This window comes from Balaenoptera musculus, chromosome 3, assembly GCF_009873245.2.
Source record: "Balaenoptera musculus isolate JJ_BM4_2016_0621 chromosome 3, mBalMus1.pri.v3, whole genome shotgun sequence".
In the NCBI taxonomy this organism is placed as follows: domain Eukaryota; kingdom Metazoa; phylum Chordata; class Mammalia; order Artiodactyla; family Balaenopteridae; genus Balaenoptera; species Balaenoptera musculus.
Genome location: NC_045787.1, coordinates 87,624,586 through 87,648,275, shown reverse-complemented (window position 1 = coordinate 87,648,275; position 23,690 = coordinate 87,624,586). Strand labels below are relative to the sequence as shown.

The window sequence follows — 23,690 nt, the reverse complement described above, 5'->3', positions numbered from 1 at the left end:
ACCAATTCTACATAAACTTCTCCAGAAAATTGAAGAAAATACTTCCCACTTGTCTTATGAAGCCAGCCTTATTACTCTGCTACCAAAACCAGACAGTATTACAAGAAAAGGAACTGTAGATCTATATCCCTCAGCAACACTGATACAAAAATTCTCCAAAAAAAATTTCTTAGCAAATTGAATCCAATGACATAAAAACAAGGATAATAAAAAAAGATGAAGTGGGAAGGTTGTTTTTTTTTTAACAATCTTCAAATGTTTGAAACATCTGAAAATCAATCAATACATTTCAACATATTATCAAACTGAAAAGAAAAAACAATACAATCACCTAAGCAGAAGACAAACCACTTGACAAAATCCAACAACAATTAATGAAAAAGCTCTCAGCTAGGCAGGAACAGAAGGGAATTTCTATAAGCTTATAGAAGATATCTACAAAAACTCAAAATTAACATCATACTTAATAGTGAAAGACTAAACGCTTTTCCCCTAAGATCAGGAACAAGACATAGATGTCTGCTGTCAATACTTCTATTGAACTCTGCACCAGAGGTTTTAGCTATTGCAAGAAGGCCACAAAAATAAATAAAAGGCATCCATATTGGAAAGGAAGAACTAAAATTCTCTTTGTTTGCAGATAATATAATCATCTGTGTAGAAAATTCAATGGACTCTACAAGACAACTGCAAATAAGTACGTTTTGCAAAGTTTAGGTTCTGAGATTAACATACATAATAACAATGAACAGTGGAAAACGGAAAATTAGGAAAAATACTATTTATGAGAACATCAAAAAATATGAAATACACATAAATCCAAAAGACCTATACACTTAAAACTATTGATATAAGATTAATTAGAAAAATTAAAGAAGATATACACCATGTTTATGGATTAGAACTCCAATACTGTTAAGATATACATTTTCCCAAAATTTACCTATATATTCAATGCATTTCAATCAAAATTCAGTAGCCTTTTTTATAGAAATTGATGAGCTGATTCTAAAATTCATATGGAAATGCACAGGAACTGAAGTAGCCAAAACAATTTTGGAAAGAAAAAAAAAAGCACAAAGAGAAATTACACTATCTAACTTTGAGATTACTATAAAGCAACAATAATCAGAATAGTGTGATGCATTTTCAGAGTTAAGAGGAAAAGCTGACATACTCCTTGTTTTTCTTTGGGTTTCCAACCATTGTTCAACTGTTATCTCTCAACATTTCCTCTCTGAAAGGCAATACTACCAATTAAACCACTTCCTCTCAGTCTATCACCTTTTCCTATCCCCCTTTCCCATCCCCCAAATTCTCCTGCCCTCTTTATCTCAGCATTCGTCTCCATCTATCCCTCACCAAAATACCTGACACTTCAGTATACACATTGATGACTCCTTCTCTGTCCTGACCTCATAAATCCTCAATCTTCTTACCTGTTAATACTATTTCTTGTTCCTTTTACTACCTTACTTTTTTTTTTTTAAGATTTTTTTGATGTGAAGCATTTGTAAAGTCTTTATTGAATTTGTTACAATATTGCTTCTCTTTTATGTTTTGGCTTTTTGGCTGCAAGGCATGTGGGATCTTAGCTCCCCAACGAGGGATCAAACCCACACCGCCTGCACTGGAAGGGGAAGTCTTAACCACTGGACTGCCAAGGGAAGTCCCATACTTTTCTAACAGTATAATTTCAGTTAAACATAGTAAATAAAACACATGGCTATTTTTCAATCCTTTCCAAAACCCTACCAAAATATAACATAGTTACTTAAAGTATAAATTCGCAATAACAAAGAAGATAGAAAAGGCAACAATCACAGATAAGACTTGCCAACAAAACGTTAGAAAATGTAAGTGGTAACTGATTAGCATATCAGGAAAAGTTGAAACTTAAGTGTTCGGCAAAGGGGAGGTCAAGAAGAAAAGGCCACATGGTGGGAGGGGGAATTGGAGGAAAATTATCAAAAGGTACAAACTTCCAGTTATAAGATAAATAAGTACTAGGGATATAATGTACAGCATGATGACTATAGTTAACACTGTTGTATGATAAAGAGAGTTGTTAAGTGAGTGCTTTCTAAGAGTTTTAATCAAAAAGAGAAATTTTTTTCTTTTCTTTTTATTATTTGGATATCAGCTAAATCTACTGTGGTAATCATTTCACAACATAACATAAATCAAACCATCATGCTGGACTTCCCTGGTGGTGCAGTGGTTAAGAATCTGCCTGCCAATGCAGGGGATACGGGTACGATCCCTGATCCGGGAAGATCCCACATGCCGGGAAGCAACTAAGCCCATGTGCCACAACTACTGAGGCTGCGCTCTAGAGCCCATGAGCCACAACTACTGAACCCATGTGCCACAACTACTGAAGCCCACTCACCTAGAGCCCGTGCTCCACAACAAGAGAAGCCACGACAATGAGAAACCCACACACCGCAATGAAGAGTAGCCCCCGCTCACCACAACTAGAGAAAGCCCGCGCGCAGCAACGAAGACCCAATGCAGCCAAAAATAAATAAATAAATAAATTTATTAAAAATAAAAGAATGAGGAGGCCCTTTAAAAAAAAAATCATGCTATACACCTTAAACCTATACAGTGATGTATGTCAATTATATCTCAATGAAACTGGGGGGAGAAAAAGAAGAAAAGACCAGTTCATAGGTTCAGATAACTCCAATAAAGCTCAGGAACTGGAGAAATCTAAATGAAGAAAAAGGAGAGGGCACTGAAACAGAAGGATTGATTCAGTCTATATAAGGAACAGCCAGAATTCTAGTTCCTATTGCTCAGCCCACAGACATGCAACTATCCTTCCCCCAGTGCAGAAGAAAACAAGAGGAAAAAATTAACCAGAGAGCTTTTGGACTCAGAGACACCAGGCAGCTTACCAACAACAGGAGGATTAACTAAAATATGACTCTTCGAACACTCAATCTACTTTCCCTATCTATTCCCATAACATAACAGAGTAGTCAAACAAAATACAGGACACCAGTTAAATTTGAATTTCAGATAAAAAATAAATAATTTTTAGTGTATGCATTTCTCAAATACTGTACTCAAATTTAACTGGTGTTCTATATTTTAATTTGCTACATCTGGCAACCTTACCTTCAGACTAGAGACTAGAGAATTGTTCTTTGGGGAATTTCATTGGCCCAGGAAAGGATGTTAAAGATATTAACATTAGGAGTTCTCAGTGAAATCACAGATCTTTACCTGATCACACATACCACATACACACATTCCCCATAAGAAATAGAGTTTCTTCTACAATTTACTCAAATCCTAAGACCCATGAGTGCAAGAAACACACTAATTTTTTTAACTTTCCAAGTAAGGTAAAAAGAAATTTTAACTTTGAATAAATATAGTGAAATGTGAAGTAAGACAATGAAAATAAACAGAGCGAAAATCCAAGAACTATTAACGTGTGTAATATTTCATATTTTATGCCTTCAAAGGACAATTAACAGTGCAATTTTGGCCTTTATTTTTATAGCCCTTATTTTTAAATTTTATATTATACTTTATAATCTTGGAGCTAAAAAACCATATTGTTTATCCAAAGGATTTTTATGTGTGATTAAATCATCAATATATTAGTATTTTAGTAATGAAATGGCAGCAAAGAACACCTACATGTTAAAGTACTCCATGTGATTCACAATACAAATGATTCACAGAAGAATGCAGGGAAGGTGGGTTATAATGAAAGTTTGTGTCAAAAGAAGAAAACAGCAGGGCTCAAGGAACCCAAGGAGGTAGGGTAATAAAGAAAATGAAATTTGTAAGAAGGGTTCTCAAACCTAACTAATCATTAGAATAATCTGGACATCTATAGGAAAAAAAGATTTCAAAGTTCAAAAATTTCAGACCTACTGACTCAGAATATCAGGAGCTGGGCCCAAATTTTATAATTTTTGAAACTTTCCCCATGAGATTCTGATAATCAGCAAGATTTTGGAAGATTTTAGAATGCTGACTTAGGTACGCTTATTCAATAGTATGATCTATTTGCCTTAAGGACAACTATGATGCTATAGACAATAAATGATGAAATCATTCTTCTTACCTTGGATACATTGCTGACATAATTCATTTGGATAGTACTTTCCTTATCAACTTGATTACAAAGGTTCTGTAAAGTAGATGCATATTCTTTATCACTTTTTATTCTCAGGGCCATAAATTTCTTCACTGTTTCCAGTAACCGTAATTCCCAGTCTTGCAATTTTAACACAGCTTCATGTGAATTCTTCAGGTCACTCCCAAACCCCATTTTTGTAAGGCACTGTCTTATCCTCCACACTGCACAATTGAGCCGTCTAATCAGCACATATCTGTGTATGTAAACAGAAGAAAAGAATCTTAAATCAAAAGGAAATTAGTCTTCAAAGCAAAGTTATGGCCCATTCTTTTTAGAGTAAAAAAAAATCGTTATAACTGAATGCTTTCCCCCAAAAATCAGGAACAAGATGAGAATGTCCAATCTCACCACTTCTATTCAACACTATAATGGAGGTTCCAGTCAGTACAATGAAATAAGTGAAATAATTTCCAATGAATTTGGAATGGAAGAAGTAAAACTATATTTATTTGCAGATGACATGACGTATATAGAAAATCCTAAGAAATACAATTTTTAAAGTATTAGAACTAATAAATGAGCTCAGTAAGATTACAGGGTACAAGATCAATATACAAATATCAACTGTATTTCTATATACTAGCAATGATCAATCTGAAAACAAAATTAAAAAACAATTCCAAAACAATTCCATTTACAACAGCATCAAAAAGAATAAAATATTTAGGAATAAATTTTACAAAATAAACACGAAACTTTACTCTTAAAATTATAAAATATTGTTGAAAAAAATTAAAGACGACCTAAATAAATGGAAAGACTCATGTTAATGGATCCAAAAGACTTAATATTGTTAAGAAAGCAATACTGTCCAACTTGTTCTACAAACTTAACTCAATCCATATTAAAATCTAAGCTAGCTTTTTTTTTCTGCAGAAATTGACATGCTAATCTTAAAACTTACAAAGAAATGCAAGGAAGCCAGAATAACCAAATAAATAAACAAACAAACCAAAACACCCTGAAGAAAAAGAACAAAGCTGGAGGACTCAGACTTCACTGCCAAGTCTATTCAATGGAGGAAAAAAAAGTCTTTTCTACTAAAGATGCTGGGACAATTGGATTCCACATGCAAAAGAGTTAAGCAGGATGCCTCCTTAGACCATACACAAAAAATTAAATCTAAAGGAATCACAGATCTAAATATCAGAGCTAAAACTATAAAACTCTCAAAAGAAAATATAGTAGTAAATCTTCATGACATTGGTCCAGGCAATGGTTTCTAGATATGACACCAAAAGTGCAAGCAACAAAATAAAAATATGTAAATTTGTTTTCATCAAAATTAAAAACTTCTGTACTTCGAAGGCCACCATCAAGTAAGTGATAAGACCACAGAATGGGGAAAATATTTACAAATCATATATCTGATCAGGGACTTTTATCTGGATTATATAAAGAATTCTTACAACTCAATAATGAGACAAACCAATTAAAAATGGGCAAAAGATCTGAGTAGACATTTCTCCAAATAAGATTTACAGACGTCCACTAAGCACATGAAAAGATGTTCAATATCATTAGCCATTAGGAAAATACCAATCAAAACCACAATGAGAGCTTCCCTGGTGGTGCAGTGGTTGAGAATCCGCCTGCCAATGCAGGCGACACGGGTTCGAGCCCTGGTCTAGGAGGATCCCACATGCCGTGGAGAAACTGGGCCCGTGAGCCACAACTACTGAGCCTGCGCGTCTGGAGCCTGTGCTCTGCAACAAGAGAGGCCGCGATGGTGAGAGGCCCGTGCATCGCGATGAAGAGTGGCCCCTGCTTGCCGCAACTGGAGAAAGCCCTCGCACAGAAACGAAGACCCAACACAGCCAAAAATAAATAAATTAAAAAAAAAAAAAAAACACAATGGATACCACTTCACACCACTAAGATGTCCATAATCAAAAAGACAGATAATATCAAGTGTTGGAGACTGTAAAGAAATTAGAACCATCAGATACTGGTGGTGTAAATGTAAAATGGATAGTTCCTCAAAACTTAAACACAGAGTTATTATATATGACCCAGAAATTCCACTCTTAGGTATGTACCCAAGGGAAATAAAAACATATGCCCACACAAAAACTTGTGCATGAATATTAGAGCAGAATTATTCATAATAGTCACAACGGGGAACAACCCAAATGTTCATCAACTGATGAATGGATAAATAAAACACGATGTATCCATACAAAGAAATTGGCAATGGTAATGAATGAAATGTTGATACAAACTACAGCATGGATAAACCTTGTAAACATGCTAAGTGAAAGAAGCCAAACACAAAAGACTGACATGTTGTGCTATCTTCTTATATGAAATGTCCAAAATCTATTTTTAGAGGCATAAATCAGATTAGTATTGACTAGAGCTGGCAAATTTGTGAAGAAATGAGGAGTGACTGCTAACGGGTACTGGATTTCCTTTTGGGGTGAGTAGTGTTCTAAAATTGATTGTGGTAATGGTTGCACAACTCTGTGAACAGAATAAAAACCATTAAATTGTACAGTTTAAATGGGTGAATTCTTCAGCATGTGAGTTGCAGCTCAAAGTTCTTTAAAAAAAAATCCTACAGTATAACTTATAATCATCTAAAGGTCACTTATCAGACAACCCAAAGTTATTCCTGCTTGTTTGCTATAAATCCCAAGAACTATGATAGAATTTATTTTCCCCTCCAGTCTCCTAGAATTTCAAGCAAAGAATCTTTTAGGGTCAGTTAGAAGAAATAAAGAAACACATCTTTTATTTTTAAGTCTGGCTCATCATATCAGAAGTCAATTTAATTCAGCTGAAATCCTCTAACGTATACAGAAAAATGAGAAAAGGTTTCTCTCTCTAAGCTCAGTGATACCATCTAAAGAGATGGTAAAAATGTGTGGGTTTTCCAAATAGAAAACAAATTCCAATTTTTTCACAACTGAAAACTGTCTCATTTTATGATCGAACAAGTAGAGCGGGAAAAAGGTTGTGGAAAAATGTGCTCCATCAAGGTTTCCAAAGTTGCAAGCAGGACACTAAATGGACCTTAACATAAATAAATCAATAAAAGTAATTGACTTATTCACTTTAACATCAAGTAGGATAATTCCAGTTTATTCACTTTGTAGGTAGTAGCTTTAAAAAATTTACTTTGATATACTGTATCTTTATGGGCCACAAAAAAGAACATTTTTCTGTTATTTTACTTATAGCTCAACTAAGTCTCAGTGAAGATATACTCTATCTCATACCATGTTTTCAATGGAAGAATAAGAAACATTTTTTTTTCCAAAGAAAGGTGAAACGTTTTGCTTTTTTTTTTTAAACTATATCTGAGATTGTGGTTCATTTTATTCTGTAGCTTGGAATAAACATGACTTCTGCTTCTAAATGCATCTAGCTGTGGTCAAAGCTTTGACAATAGCTTTTTTCTCTCATTATTAGGAATTTCAAAAGGATTATGAAGAGCTTAGATGAATAAAAAGGGAAACAATCTGGCAGCTATCTGAGAAACACTCCAGCCCACCCTAAGGGCTTATTTATGTACACCAGTATTCTAGGTCAGGGTGAATATAAAATAATTTAATACATGGTACCACTCCTTGAGGAATGACAAATAATAAAAATTTTTAAAAACAACACCATAATTAACTGATTATATGTCTAATTATTAAATTAGTAGAGATTATAAATACTTTAAGGAATTAAAAGGAATGGTATCCTACAGATAATTTTTCCATAGATGTCAAATGATATACATAAGACTATTCAATTCAGTAGTGTTTGGAATTTTTTTAAAAACTGGAAATATTAATTAAAAGGAACTGACTAGGTAAATTACAATCAAAGCTACTGCAGTTGATTGTATTGATAACTGAGAAATCCTAGGGAGTACCATTCAAATCATAGTCTGTGTGAATTTGTTCAGTGTCCAACCTTCACAACCATATGTGGTAGATGTGATCATGGCATATTCATTCAGTGGAGTATCATTCAGCCCTAATATAAAAATGAGAAAACTTGTGTATTGATCTGGAACTATTATTAACAATTATTAATAGAAAAAAGTAAGATACAGAACTTGGTATGCTTACATTGTGTAAAAAGGAGGAAGAATAATAAAAATTAAAATTACTTGTAAGTACATAAAATATTTCTAGAAGAACACACAGTGGCTGGGACACAGGAATGGGAAGGAGACTTTTCATTATATACCCTTTTGTACATTTGAATTTTGTTTTAAGTGAACATATTGCTATTACTTATTCAAAAATTAATTAAAGAATTTTTGAAGAGAAAAAGAAAAAATTAATGAAACCTGAAGTAATCCAGAAAAGTTTCCTAGAAATGGCAAGACATGAGTTAAGGTTGGAAAAACCATGATTTAGATAAAAAGGTCAAAAAGCAAATGTATTTCAGGAAGGAATATGGGGAATATAAGTGACTAGGGGGTGAAGTAAAAAAAGAAATGTCTCCAAAATCAAGCTATATGTGGCAAGCAGTGGCAGATGGCATGTCAATTTACCTCTTGCTATTCTAACGTTAAGGGAACTAATAAGGCTCAAACTCCTTAACTGGCGTTTAAGGCAAAATAACAAGATCATGAATGTGATGTTTTAAATGATTAATTTGCTGGTGCTAGTTACGCAAGTGTGTTCAGTTGGTGAAATTTCATAAAGCTGAGCATCAGTGATTTGTGCACTTTTCTATATGTATGTTATAGTTAATTTAAAAAGAGACATAGAGATAGAGTTTAATCTGGAAGCTAGATATAAAATAGCTTGGAGACAGCAAAAACATAAAATGAGACATAAGAAGGCAAATTAATAAGTCACTACAGCTATACAGCTTGAGAAATGAGGATCTATAATTGACAATGTCAGTGAGAGTTAAGATCAAAGAGGCTTGACCTGGTAAATGTATTTAAAGAAAAGAGAGACAGATGATACAATGACAACTTCAAGGCTTTAATAATAAATGATGACAATATCAATAGAAATGGAAGAATGAGAATACAGAGCTACTTTAAAAAAAATACATTCATTTCGGCAGGAAATAAACGCTTAGGTAAAATACAAGGCTAAAGATACAAATTTGAGAGTCAGCTGCTTAAAGGTGATAAAACCAATAGATTGAATGTTGACAGAAAAGCAGAGAATTATAAGGACAAAGCCCATGAGAATGTATCAATGGAGGAACTAGAAGAAGAAAAGCCAAAGGGTAGAGATTAAGTAAGCAAAAAAGAGGTTTGACAGAGTTACAGATGATGGGATTAAAAAAGAAGTTATTAGCAATGTCGAATGTCAGAGAGAGATGTGAAAACTGCAAAAAGTCATTATTGGAATTTTCAGGTAAAGCCAGTATAGTAAAATAAGTACTTCAGAAGCTCCTACCACCAATAACTGATAAAAAGAACAAAAATTGTTAAGAAAAAACAAAAATTTAAACATATCATCAGCAAATAAAGGAGTATAACTTTATGCCACAAATTTCACAGCATAGTTTCAAAGGAAAAAAAGAGAAAATTCTGGTGCTCTAGGCAGCATGGAAATGTGCCCAACACTACCCCTCAACTTTCAGAAGATATCCTGAGGAAGAAGAATTAACAAAATCCTTAGAATTCACACTGGATACTCCAAAATGAAAAGAAGCAGCAGACACTGAACACACCAACCTAGGGAAAAATCAAGAAAATAAAGGAATATTACTCAGCCATAAAAAGAAACGAAATTGAGTTATTTGTAGTGAGGTGGATGGACCTAGAGTCTGTCATACAGAGTGAAGTAAGTCAGAAAGAGAAAAACAAATACCGTATGCTAACATATATATATGGAATCTAAAAAAAAAATGGTTCTGAAGAACCATATGGAACAATAAGCTGGGAAGAAGTGAGAGACTGGCATTGACATATATACACTACCAAATGTAAAACAGATAGCTAGTGGGAAGCAACCGCAGAGCACAGAGAGATCAGCTCGGTGCTTTGTGACCACCTAGAGGGGTGGGATAGGGAGGGCAGGAGGGAGACACAAGAGGGAGGGGATATGGGGATATATGTATTCATATAGCTGATTCACTTTGTTATACAGCAGAAACTAACACAACAATGCAAAGCAATTATACTCCAATAAAGATGTTAAAAAAAAAAAAAAGAAAAGAACTAAAGAAAGAAGCTTCTCTGTACCAAGACAGGACCTCAGAAAAATGCAGGGAGGGCAGCTTTGGCTTGCCATTTTCCAGGGCTCTATGAAGAACTGGTGGATGAAATTAAATCCAGAAGTACAGGATGTTTAATGGAATCTCATAAGAGAGAGTAAATCTCAGGGCCTCCAACAAGGCCAAACTCAGTCCCAGCCAATACTTCCCCACCCCTCTATCACCATGCTCATATGACAAAAAAACCAAAATTAAAAGTAAAACCTAGGAATTCCCTGGTGGCACAGTGGTTAAGAATCCGCCTGCCAATGCAGGGGACACGGGTTCGAGCCCTGGTCCAGGAAGATCCCACATGCCGTGGAGCAACTAAGCCCATGGGCCACAACTACTGAGCTTGTGCTCTAGAGTCCGCGAACCACAACTACTGAGCCCGTATGCCACAACTACTGAGCCTGTATGCCACAACAACTGAGTCCGTGCACCTAGACCCCGTGCTCCGCAACAAGAGAAGCCACTGCAATGAGAATCCCGCGCACCACAATGAAGAGTAGCCCCCGCTTGACGCAACTAGAGAAAGCCTGTGTGCAGCAATGAAGACCCAACGCAGCCAAAAATTAAAAATAAATTTTAAAAAAAAGTAAAACCTAGCTTCTGATCCAGACAAGATGGCATAGACCATTTTTCCCAGCTCAGCCCCAAAAAACACAACTATAAACACTGAAAATAGCAAAAGAAACGACCAAAGAAGAACTCTGAGAGGTAGAAAAGGGAAACTCCTTTGGCCCTAGGACTGGAAGAACAGCACAGAGGCAGGGTGTCTTGTACTCCCCTCACCCAACAGAAAACGGTCATCCATCCCTGACTTTTCCCAACCTCCAGTCTGGGAACAAAAGGCAGTCGGTGTAGGCTAACTCCTCCCAGGATCCAACAAGAGTCCCTCTGACAACATCAGGCAAGCCAGACACCACCAGCAAGGGAGACAGATTATGAGCCTCACCAAAAACAAATAACCAGGGGAAGCATTCTCCTTCCCTGATAGGCCTGAGAATCCCATTTTCTGCCAAGAGAAACGGAACTAGGCACGAAGAACCAGCAAGAGAGATCCAGCAATAGCAAGCAGCCCAGTCAGAAAGCCTCCCTGTTCCCACAGGTCCAAGGATCACCTTTCCCACCCAGAAACACCAGAGCAGGTACACAGAACTGGCAAAAGGGACCCAGCTCTAGCAAGAGGTCCAGTCCAGGAAGCTCCTTGTTCTCTGCGAGTCCAAGATTCTCCTTTCCTGACCAGAGACTGTAGGGCAGCTACGGAGCACAGTAAAGAAATCCTATCTCACCTCTTCTCTAACCAATAGACATCTAGTACTGCTCAGCCTAAGAAAAATGTCTTCTACTCCCTCAAGCAGCAGCACCACCACCAAGAACCAGTGGGAGCCCTAGTGATACCAGATAAAGCAAACCAAAATAACAGCACAAAGACTCTGAAAATTAAACTGTCACTGGAACCACAGCCCACAAAAATAGGCCAAGAACTGCATGTTAAATCTAACCAGAGTGATTGACTGCCTGTAAAAATAAAAGATTGAAATAGGCCCCAGAGTCTCCTAACAAAATAGATAAAATATCTAGGCTTCAATTGAAAATCACCTATCATATCAAGAACCAAGAAAAATAATCACAAGTTAAAAAAGAAAAGACAATCAACTTATGCCAACAACAAGATGAATCAGATGTTGGAATTATCAGAAAGGGATTTTAAATCAGCCATCATAGAAATGCTTCAACAATCGATTACAAATTCTCTTAAAACAAATGTAAACCAACAATTACAAATTCCCTTAAAACAATTGTAAAATTAGAAAATCTAAGCAAAAACTAGAAATTAAAAAGCATGGAAATTATAGAACTAAAAAATACAATAACAGGAATAAAAAACTCACTAGATGAGCTCAATAGTAGACAACAAAGGATACAATCAGTGAATGTAAGAAAGAGGAATAGAATTCAACCAATCCAAACAACAGAGAGAAAATATACACAAAATAAGAAGAAGAATAAGCAAAGCCTCAGGGACCTGCGGGACAATAACAGAAGACCCAACATTTGTATCGTCTGAGTTCCAGAAGGAGAGAAGAAAGTAGGGCTGAAAGAGTATTCAAAGAAATATGTCCAACTTGGTGAATGAGAAATCAAGACAGTGTGGTATTAGTAGAGGATAGACAGTAGATGAATGGAACAGAATAGAGAACCCAGAAATAGACCCACACAAATATGCTCAACTATTTTTTGACAAAGGTCCAGAAGCAATTCAATGAAGGAAAACTAGCCTTTTCAATAAACGGTACTGGAGCAACTGGATATCTATAGGCCAAAAAAAGAAAAAAAAGAATGAACTCTGACCTAACACCTTACACAAAAATTAATTTAAAAACTTAAACATAAACGTAAAACTGCAAAACTTCTATGAAAAAAGAAAAAAGAAACAGGAGGAAATCTTCAGGATCTAAAGCTAGGCAGAGTTCTTAGACTTGAAACAAAAAAACACAATCCATAAAAGGAAAAATTGATAAATTGGGCTCATCAAAAGTAAAAAGGTTGGGGCTTCCCTGGTGGCGCAGTGGTTGAGAATCTGCCTGCCAATGCAGGGGACACGGGTTCGAGCCCTGGTCTGGGAGGATCCCACATGCTGCAGAGCAACTGGGCCCGTGAGCCACAAGTACTGAGCCTGCGCGTCTGGAGCCTGTGCTCCGCAACAAGAGAGGCCGCGATAGTGAGAGGCCCACGCACCGCGATGAAGAGTGGCCCCCGCTTGCCGCAACTAGAGAAAGCCCTCACAGAAACGAAAAAACCCAACACAGCCAAAAATAAAAATTAAAAAAAAAAAAAAAAAAGTAAAAAGGTTCCCCTGTGAAAGCACATGTGAAGATGAGAAAAAGACAAGCTATAGACTGGGAGAAAATATTTGCAAACCACATATCTGACAGAGAACTAGTACCTAGAATTCATAAGACTTCTTAAAATTCAACATTTATAAACAACAACAACAATCCAACTAGAAAATGAGCAGAACACATGAACAGACATTTCACAGAAAAGGATATAAAAATGGCGAATGAGCACACGAAAAGGTGTTCAACATAAATTAGCCATCAGGGAAATGCAATTAAAACCACATGGAGATACCACTACATACATATCAGAATGGCTAAAATAAAATATAATGACAAGACCAAACGCTTGTAAGGATATGGAAAAAGTGGATCATTCATTTGTTGCTGGTTAGTAGACAAAAAATGGTACAGCCACTCTGGTTTCTTATAAAACTAAACATTCAACTACCATATGACCCAGCAATTGCACTCTTGGACATTTATGCCATAGAAATGAAAACATATGTTCACACAAAAACCTGTATACAAATGTTCATAGCAGCTTTATTTGTAATAGCCAAAAGCTGGAATCAGCACAGGGATCCTTCAACAGGTGAATGCATACCATGAAATACTACCCACATTAAAAAGGAACAGTCTATCGACATAGACAACAACTTGCATGAATCTCCAGGAATCCTGCTGAATGAAAAAAGCCAACCCCACAAAGTTATATACTGTATGATTCCATTTATATAACATTCTTGAAGTGACAAAATTTTGGGAAAAGGACAGATTAGGGGTAGCCAGGGTTTAGGGCCTGCAGAGTGGAAAAGGGAGGTAAGTATGGTTATAGAAGGAGGATACAAGGGATTCTAGTAGTGTTGGAACTGTTCAGTACCTTGATGGTAGTGGTGGATACATGAATCTAGACAAGTAATAAAATGTTACAGAACTTAACATACACACAACAAAGCAGTACAATTAAAACTGGAGAAATATGAATAAGATTAGTGGATTATGTCAATGTTAATATCCTGGTTGTCATAGTTTTGCAAAATGTTACCATGAGGGGAAACTAGACCAAATGTACAAGGGATTATTATTTCATATAATTGCGTATTAATCTACAATTACCTCAAAAGAAATTTCAATTTTAAAAAAAAGTAATGCCCAGACCTCAAACTACAGGTCGGGGGAAGAACAATAATGTGGAGAGGGTGTCACAAATTTAGCTACATTCCTCTACAAGTAATAGGGCAGAGCTGCCTATGTCAACCATAAGGAAGATGAAAAAAAAAATTACAAGGAAATTACACAATCATGCTGTAGCCAAAAATTACAAAGAGAGACAGAGGGCAAGCAGGTGGGGGTAAAATACAGACTGATTTGTAATATAAGTTCCAACTGGGCAAGGAATTACTCTGTTCTCTTTCCCCACTATTACCTCCAGTGCTTAAAACAGTACCTTGCATATATAGTAGACAATAAAAATCTGTTAAATGAATTAACTGGTTGAGGCTACACAGCATTATACATGCATCCCCTCATGCCATACAATCCCTACTTAGCCCTCTTCATTCTTTAGGATACTTAGTGATCCTAGGTATTAATTCTATTATTACTTGTAACATGAGGTATTAAATTTACAACCCTAACCTATAAGTTAAAATTCAAACTCCTTTGCCTGGTAATCCAAGCTGGCCTCAGACAGCCTTCCACCCTCAAACAATAGTACCACAACTTTCTAACTATGGTCCCTTAAATGTCTCATGATCATACCTCTGTGCCTTTGCAGATGTTGTTCCTTCAGTCTAAATGTTTTTATCCCTTGTCTGCCTACAGAATTTTCAACAACTAAACTGTAAAGTTGTTTTTTCTGTGAAACCTTCTCTGACCATTCCCACAACCATAATTACCCAAGCCAACTTAGGTGTTCCCTTTTCTCAGATCTCAGGGATCATGTATGTACCTGTGATTAATATAACACTTCTCATAGTATATTTTAATTATTTGTTCAGGTATATTTCTCCCATCAAACTATGATCTACATGAAAATAAGAATATTACAGAGTTTTCACGTTTATAACACTTGGGCTAAAATTACTACCCATATACAGTAAGCATTCAATTTATTATAAATAATTGCAAGAGCAAACCCATTTTTTGAAAGATTTATAAATGAGATTTTAAAGTAAAAATTTCTATAATTTAGTGGATGCTGAGTATAAATCAGGCAGAAATAGAGTATTATACAAAAGTACATGCATGTCATTACCAAAGATGTCTATTTTAAAATAGCATCTTTTAAAATACACGTCTTTTGAAAAGGTAACACTAATAAATAGCATCTATTAAAATGGCATCTTTCTTAAAAGGTAAAACTAGTAAAAATCCTAAAAAAATTATTGACTATTTAAATTTATTTAAATCTTTCTTATTTAATGGCATTCAGCTTGGTATTTAAGATCAAGTGAGTTATGTTGAGTTTTCAATTCACCGTAAATAGTGATTAAAAACTTTAAAAGAACCATTAAAAATTGCCATATTTTCAAAAATTAGAATTTCATCCTGTATAAAATAGATCTATAAATACATACTTCCTAAACAAAAATGGACACTATTTAATAGCAAAATATAAAAGAGATAACTAGTTTCCTTGGCAGGACAATTCCCATGGTATTTCTTATAAGTATAAGGGTATATGCAAGTATTTGTTCTAAAATGCCTCTTGTTTTTCAACTTTTGGCTCCACAACTTTTTTACACCCTGGAAACTTTTTTACATTCTCCAAACATACAGAGAAAATACTGTTTTTATACAGGATAAAGAAACTTTAATCTGTACTGAATACTTCCAAGTAAGGAAGATTTATGTTAACACAGATGATATATTGTTGTCAAAAATATTTCTTTAATCATTTCCTTTTTTTAACATTGAAAAAAAATTCAAATATACCACAGAAGGTATGCTTACTTAGAAAAATCAAAAAATAAGTGAATAAAAGCTGTGTCATAGAAATAGGAAATCTTTCATTCTTCCTCCAAGACAAATTTTCATAAGCTGGCAAGAAATTTAATAGGAAGATGGCAGAGTAGAAGGATGTGCTCTCACTCCCTCTTGTGAGAAAACCAGAATCACAACTAGCTGCTGGACAATCATCGACAGGAAGACACTGGAACTCACCAAAAAAGATACCCCACATCCAAAGACAAACCAGAAGGCACAATGAGATGGTAGGAGGGGCGCAATCACAGTAAAATCAAATGCCATAACTGCTGGGTGGGTGACTCACAGACTAGAGAATATTTATACCACAGAAGCCCACCCACAGGAGTGAAGGTTCGGAGCCCCACATCAGGCTTCCCAACCTGGGGTAGGGCAACGGGAGGAGGAATTCCTAGAGAATCAGACTTTGAAGGCTAGTGGGATTTGACTGCAGGACTTTGACAGGACTGGGGGAAAGAGAGACTCCACTCTTGGAGGGCACACACAAAGTAGTGTGCACATCGGGACCCAGAGGAAGGAGCAGTGACCCCAGGGGAGACTGAATCAGGTGTACCTGCTAGTGTTGGAGGGTCTCCTGCAGAGGCAGGGGTGGCTGTGTCTCACCGTGGGGACAAGGACACTGGCAGCAGCAGTTCTGGGAAGTACTCCTTCGCGTGAACCCTCCCAGAGTCTCTGCCATTAGCCCCACCAAAGGGCCCAGGCAGGCTCCAGTGTTGGGTTGCCTCAGTCCAAACAACCAACAGGGAGAGAACCCAGCCTCACCCATCAGCAGACAAGCAGATTACAGTTTTACTGAGCTCTGCCCACCAGAGCAACACTCAGTTCTACCCACCACCAATCCCTCCCATCAGGAAACTTGCACAAGCCTCTTAGATAGCCTCATCCACCAGAGGGCAGACAGCAGAAGCAAGAAGAACTACAATCCTGCAGCCTGTGGAACAGAAACCGCATTCACAGAAAGATAGACAAGATGAAAAGGCAGAGGACTATGTACCAGATGAAGGAACAAGATAAAACCCCAGAAAAACAACTAAATGAAGTGGAGATAGGCAACCTTCCAGAAAAAGAATTCAGAATAATGATAGTGAAGATGATCCAGGACCTCAGAAAAAGAATGGAGGCAAAGATCGAGAAGATGCAAGAAATGTTTAACAAAGACCTAGAAGAATTAAAGAACAAACAAACAGAGATGAACAATACAAAAACTGAAATGAAAAATACACTAGAAGGAATCAATAGCAGAATAACTGAGGCAGAAGAACAGATAAGTGACCTGGAAGACAGAATGGTGGAATTCACTGCTGCGGAACAGAATAAAGAAAATAGAATGAAAAGAAATGAAGACAGCCTAAGAGACCTCTGGGGCAACATTAAATGCAACAACATTCTCATTATAGGACTCCCAGAAGAAGAAGAGAGAGAGGAAGGACCAGAGAAAATATTTGAAGAGATTATGGTCAAAAACTTCCCTAACATGGGAAAGGAAATAGACACCCAAGTCCAGGAAGCACAGAGAGTCCCATACAGGATAACCCAAGGAGAAACACACCGAGACACATAGTAATCAAATTGGCAAAAATGAAAGACAAAGAAAAATTATTGAAAGCAGCAAGGGAAAAATGACAAATAACATACAAGGGAACTCCCATAAGGTTAACAGCTGATTTCTCAGCAGAAACTCTACAAGCCAGAAGGGAGTGGCATGATATACTTAAAGCGATGAAAGGGAAGAAGCTACAACCAAGATTACTCTACCCGGCAAGGATCTCATTCAGATTCGATGGAGAAATTAAAAGCTTTACAGACAAGCAAAAGCTAAGAGAACTTAGCACCACCAAACCACCTCTACAACAAATACTAAAGGAACGTCTCTAAGTGGGAAACACAGGAGAAGAAAAGGACCTACAAAAACAAACCCAAAACAATTAAGAAAATGGTAATAGGAACATACATATCAATAATTACCTTAAACGTGAATGGATTAAATGCTCCAACCAAAAGACACAGGCTTGCTGAATGGATACAAAAACAAGACCCATATATATGCTGTCTACAAGAGACCCACTTCAGACCTAGGAACACATACAGACTGAAAGTGAGGGATGCAAAAAGATATTCCATGCAAATGGAAATCAAAAGAAAGCTGGAGTACCAATACTCATATCAGATAAGGTAGACTTTAAAATAAAGAATGTTACAAGAGACAAGGAAGGACACTACATAATGATCAAGGGGTCAATCCAAGAAGAAGATATAACAATTATAAATCTGCAGGCACCCAACACAGGAGCACCTAAATACATAAGGCAACTGCTAACAGCAGTTAAAAGAGGAAATTGACAGTAACACAATAATAGTGGGGGACTTTAACACCTCGCTTACACCAACAGACAGATCATCCAAAATGAAAATAAATACAGAAACAGAAGCTTTAAATGACACAATAGACCAGATAGATTTAATCGATACTTATAGGACATTCCATCCAAAAACAGCAGATTACACTTTCTTCTCAAGTGCGCATGGAACATTCTCCAGGATAGATCACATATTGAGGCACAAATCAAGCCTCAGTAAATTTAAGAAAATTGAAATCATATCAAGCATCTTTTCTGACCACAACGCTATGAGATTAGAAATGAATTACAAGGAAAAAAATGTAAAAAACACAAACACATGGAGGCTAAACAATACGTTACTAAATAACCAAGAGATCACTGAGGAAATCAAGGAGGAAATCAAAAAATACCTAGAGACAAATGACAATGAAAACACGACGATCCAAAACCTATGGGATGCAGCAAAAGCAGTTCGAAGAGGGAAGTTTACAGCTATACAAGCCTACCTCAAGAAACAAGAAAAATCTCAAATAAACAATCTAACTTACACCTAAAGGAACTAGAGAAAGAAGAACAAACAAAACCCAAAGTTAGCAGAAGGAAAGAAATCATAAAGATCAGAGCAGAAATAAATGAAATAGAACCAAACCAATAGCAAAGATCAATAAAACTAAAAGCTGGTTCTTTGAGAAGATAAACAAAATTGATACACCATTAGCCAGACTCATCAAGAAAAAGAGGGAGAAGACTCAAATCAATAATATTAGAAATGAAAAAGGAGAAGTTACAACAGACACTGCAGAAATACAAAGCACTCTAAGACACTACTACAATCAACTCTATGCCAATAAAATGGACAACCTGGAAGAAATGGACAAATTCTTAGAAAGGTATAATCTTCCAAGAGTGAACCAGGAAGAAATAGAAAATATGAACAGACCAATCACAAGTAATGAAATTGAAACTGTGATTAAAATCTTCCAACAAACAAAAGTCCAGGACCAGATGGCTTCACAGGTGAATTCTATCAAACATTTAGAGACGAGCTAACACCCATCCTTCTCAAACTCTTCCAAAACATTTCAGAGGAAGGAACACTCCCAAACTCATTCTATGAGGTCACCATTACCCTGATACCAAAACCAGACAGAGATACTACAAAAAAAGAAAATTACAGACCAATATCACTGATGAATATAGATGCAAAATTCCTCAACAAAATACTAGCAAACAGAATCCAACAACACATTAAAAGGATCATACACCATGATCAAGTGGGATTTATCCCAGGGATGCAAGGATTCTTCAGTATACGCAAATCAATCAATGTGATACACCATATTAACAAACTGAAGAAGAAAAACCATATGATCATCTCAACAGATGCAGAAGAAGCTTTTGACAAAATTCAACACCCATTTATGATAAAAACTCTCCACAAAGTGGGCATAGAGGGAACCTACCTCAACATAATAAAGGCCATATATGACAAACCCACAGCAAACATCATTCTCAATGGTGAAAAACTGAAAGCATTTCCTCTAAGATCAGGAACAAGACAAGGATGTCCACGCTCACCAGTATTATTCAACATAGTTTTGGAAGTCCTAGTCACGGCAATCAGAGAAGAAAAAGAAATAAAAGGAATCCAAATCGGAAAAGAAGAAGTAAAACTGTCACTCTTGGCAGATGACATGATACTATACACAGAGAATCCTAAAGATGCCACCAGAAAACTACTAGAGCTAATCAATGAATTTGGTAAAGTTGCAGGATACAAAATTAATGCACAGAAATCTCTTGCATTCCTAAACACTAATGATGAAAAATCTGAAAGAGAAATTAAGAAACACTCCCATTTACCATTGCAACAAAAAGAATAAACCTACCTAGGGAGACAAAAGGCCTGTATGCAGAAAACTATAAGACACTGATGAAAGAAATTAAAGATGATACAAATAGATGGAGAGATATACCATGTTCTTGGATTGGAAGAATCAATATTGTGAAAATGACTATACTACCCAAGGCAATCTACAGATTCAATGCAATCTCTATCAAATTACCAATGGCATTTTTTACGTAACTAGAACAAAAAATCTTAAAATTTGTATGGAGACACAAAAGACCCCACATAGCCAAAGCAGTCTTGAGGGGAAAAAAAGGAACTGGAGGGCTTCCCTGGTGGCGCAGTGGTTGAGAGTCTGCCTGCCAATGCAGGGGACACGGGTTCGAGCCCTGGTCTGGGAAGATCCCACATGCCACGGAGCAGCTGGGTCCGTGAGCCGCAATTGCTGAGCCTGCGCGTCTGGAGCCTGTGCTCCGCAACAAGAGAGGCCGCGATAGTGAGAGGCCCGCGCACCGCAATGAAGAGTGGCCCCCGCTTGCCACAACTAGAGAAAGCCCTCGCACAGAAATGAAGACCTAACACAGCCATAAATAAATAAATAAATAAATTTAAAAAAAAAAAAAAGGAACTGGAGGAATCAGACTCTCTGACTTCAGACTATACTACAAAGCTACAGTCATCAAGACAATACGGTACTGGCACAAAAACAGAAACACACATCAATGGAACAATATAGAAAGCCCAGAGATAAACCCACACACCAAACCCACGCATCTATGTTCAACAAAACTATGACAAAGGAGGCAAGGATATACAATGGAGAAAGACAGTCTCTTCAATAAGTGGTGCTGGGAAAACTGGACAGCTACATGTAAAAGAATGAAATTAGAACACTCCCTAACACCATACACAAAAATAAACTCAAAATGGATTCGAGACCTATATGTAAGACCGGACACTATAAACCTCTTAGAGGAAAACATAGGAAGAACACTCTTTGACATAAATCACAGCAAGATCTTTTTTGATCCACCTCCTAGAGAAATGGAAATAAAAACAAAAATAAACAAATGGGACCTAATGAAACTTAAAAGCTTTTGCACAGCAAAGGAAACCATAAACAAGACAGAAAGACAACCCTCAGAATGGGAGAAAATATTTGCAAACGAATCACCGGACAAAGGATTAATCTCCAAAATATATAAACAGCTCATGCAGCTCAATATTAAAGAAACAAACAACCCAATCCAAAAATGGGCAGAAGACCTAAATAGACATTTCTCCAAAGAAGACATACAGATGGCCAAGAAGCACATGAAAAGCTGCTCAACATCACTAATTATTAGAGAAATGCAAATCAAAACTACAATGAGGTATCACCTCACACCAGTTAGAATGGGCATCATCAGAAAATCTACAAACAACAAATGCTGTAGAGGGTGTGGAGAAAAGGGAACCCTCTTGCACTGTTGGTGGGAATGTAAATTGATACAGCCACTATGGAGAACAGTATGGAGGTTCCTTAAAAAACTAAAAATAGAATTACCATATGATCCAGCAATCCCACTACTGGGCGTATACCCAGAGAAACCGTAATTCAAAAAGACACATGCACCCCAATGTTCATTGCAGCACTATTTACAATAGCCAGGTCATGGAAGCAACCTAAGTGCCCATCAACAGACGAATGGATAAAGAAGATGTGGTACATATATACAATGGAATATTACTCAGCCACAAAAAGGAACGAAATTGGGTCATTTGTTGAGACGTGGATGGATCTAGAGACTGTCATACAGAGTGAAGTCAAAAAGAGAAAAACAAATATCATATATTAACACATGTATGCAGAACCTAGAAAAATGGTACAGATGAACTGGTTTGCAGGGCAGAAGTTGAGACACAGATGTAGAGAACAAACGTATGGACACCAAGGTGGGGAAGCCGTGGGGGGGGTGGGGATGTTGGTGTGATGAATTGGGCGATTGGGATTGATATGTATACACTGATGTGTATAAAATTGATGACTAATAAGAACCTGCTGTATAAAAAAATAAAATTAAAAAATTAAAAAAAGAAATTTAATAGAATTTGAATTTATAATCCTTGACTAATAAAACCCATCAAAATCAGTTTATGGTTCAAGTTACTTTATCAGAATATGTTTGTTCATTGATAAAGACTATAAAATCATTCGCCAAAGTACAAAAATAATTACTTAACAGTATTTCTTACCTTTTATATGTTTCAATAGTGACAGAAGTCAGAAACAATGACTATGTGAACAATGTCTTAAGCTGCTTGCAGCAAGACAGAAACAAAGTCACAAAAAGCCACCAAGTGCGCAAGTAATAACCACAGTTACAAAACAAAAAATAGACCTCACATGAATACAAAATGAGGTGCTTTTTTCAGAAGCAGTTAAACAGGCTGGAATGAACAGTCACCAAAGTTTAACCACAAAGACAACATTATTCATTATCAGTTAATATATGGTGACCTTGACCACCTTACAGATATGGTATCTAAAACTCCTCCTACGCTTTCCTTATTTCAAAGTGTTGCTTTAGCTTAATTTAAAATAAAAGTTAAATTCAACTGAAACAGCACTAGATTGGCCAGACAGCCTATGGGAACAGCATTAACAGATAATGATATTTCATTGCGAGAGAACACTGAATAAAAGCTGTGTGAGGTTATAAACAAATGAACAACATGTTTGCTTTTAAATTAACTGTTTTTTTTTTATTTTAAAAATGTATTTGAAGTACTGATATTTAAAATTATTTGGGCAGAGCAGGATTATTAACAGAATTTTTGTTTATTTGTTTTAAGCTATTATATAAATCAACAGGTATTTATTGAGTAACCATGGGAGAGATACTGTTAGGGATACAAAGATAAATAAAATCCTGGATTACTGCCTTCAAACTATTTACTGTGTATTAAGAATAAATAGACAAGTTCACAGGTAACAATGACACAATTCATTCAAAATTCATTCAGCGACAGTAGTGAGCACCTATTTGCCAGGCATATTTCTCAGTGCTGGGAATACCAAGATGCATAAAATTACAGCCCCTAGTCTCAAGAAGCTCACCACCTACTAGGGGTAACAAATGTGGAAACAAACAAATGCCATATAATTAAACAGGTTCACAAATACAAATTGGTTATGAGCTCAGTGGGGATACAGGAGAAGTATGTACCACATTTCTAGAGACAATCAGGGAAGCCTTCACAGAATATAAAAGCCTGAGGTACAAAGTGCTACAAAGACACAGAGAAAGGAAAGAGTACAGCTGAGCAGAGTTCTCAAAAAACCTTTATTAAGA

At 36.4% G+C, this 23,690-nt stretch overlaps 1 protein-coding gene across 6 annotated transcripts in view; it reads right to left on the bottom strand.

Annotated features, from left to right (window-relative positions):
* FER (FER tyrosine kinase) overlaps positions 1-23,690 on the bottom strand; it is a 462,873-nt gene that overhangs the window by 415,590 nt on the left and 23,593 nt on the right. For 5 of the 6 annotated variants that reach the window (XM_036847883.1, XM_036847879.1, XM_036847881.1 and 2 more), the window contains one exon: positions 4,091-4,358. The exons of the other annotated variant lie outside the window; for it this stretch is intronic. In XM_036847883.1, coding sequence (XP_036703778.1) covers positions 4,091-4,297 — 207 coding nt within the window. In that variant the 5' untranslated portion in view covers positions 4,298-4,358. The remainder of the gene's footprint in view (positions 1-4,090; positions 4,359-23,690) is intronic. 6 annotated transcript variants of the gene reach the window in all.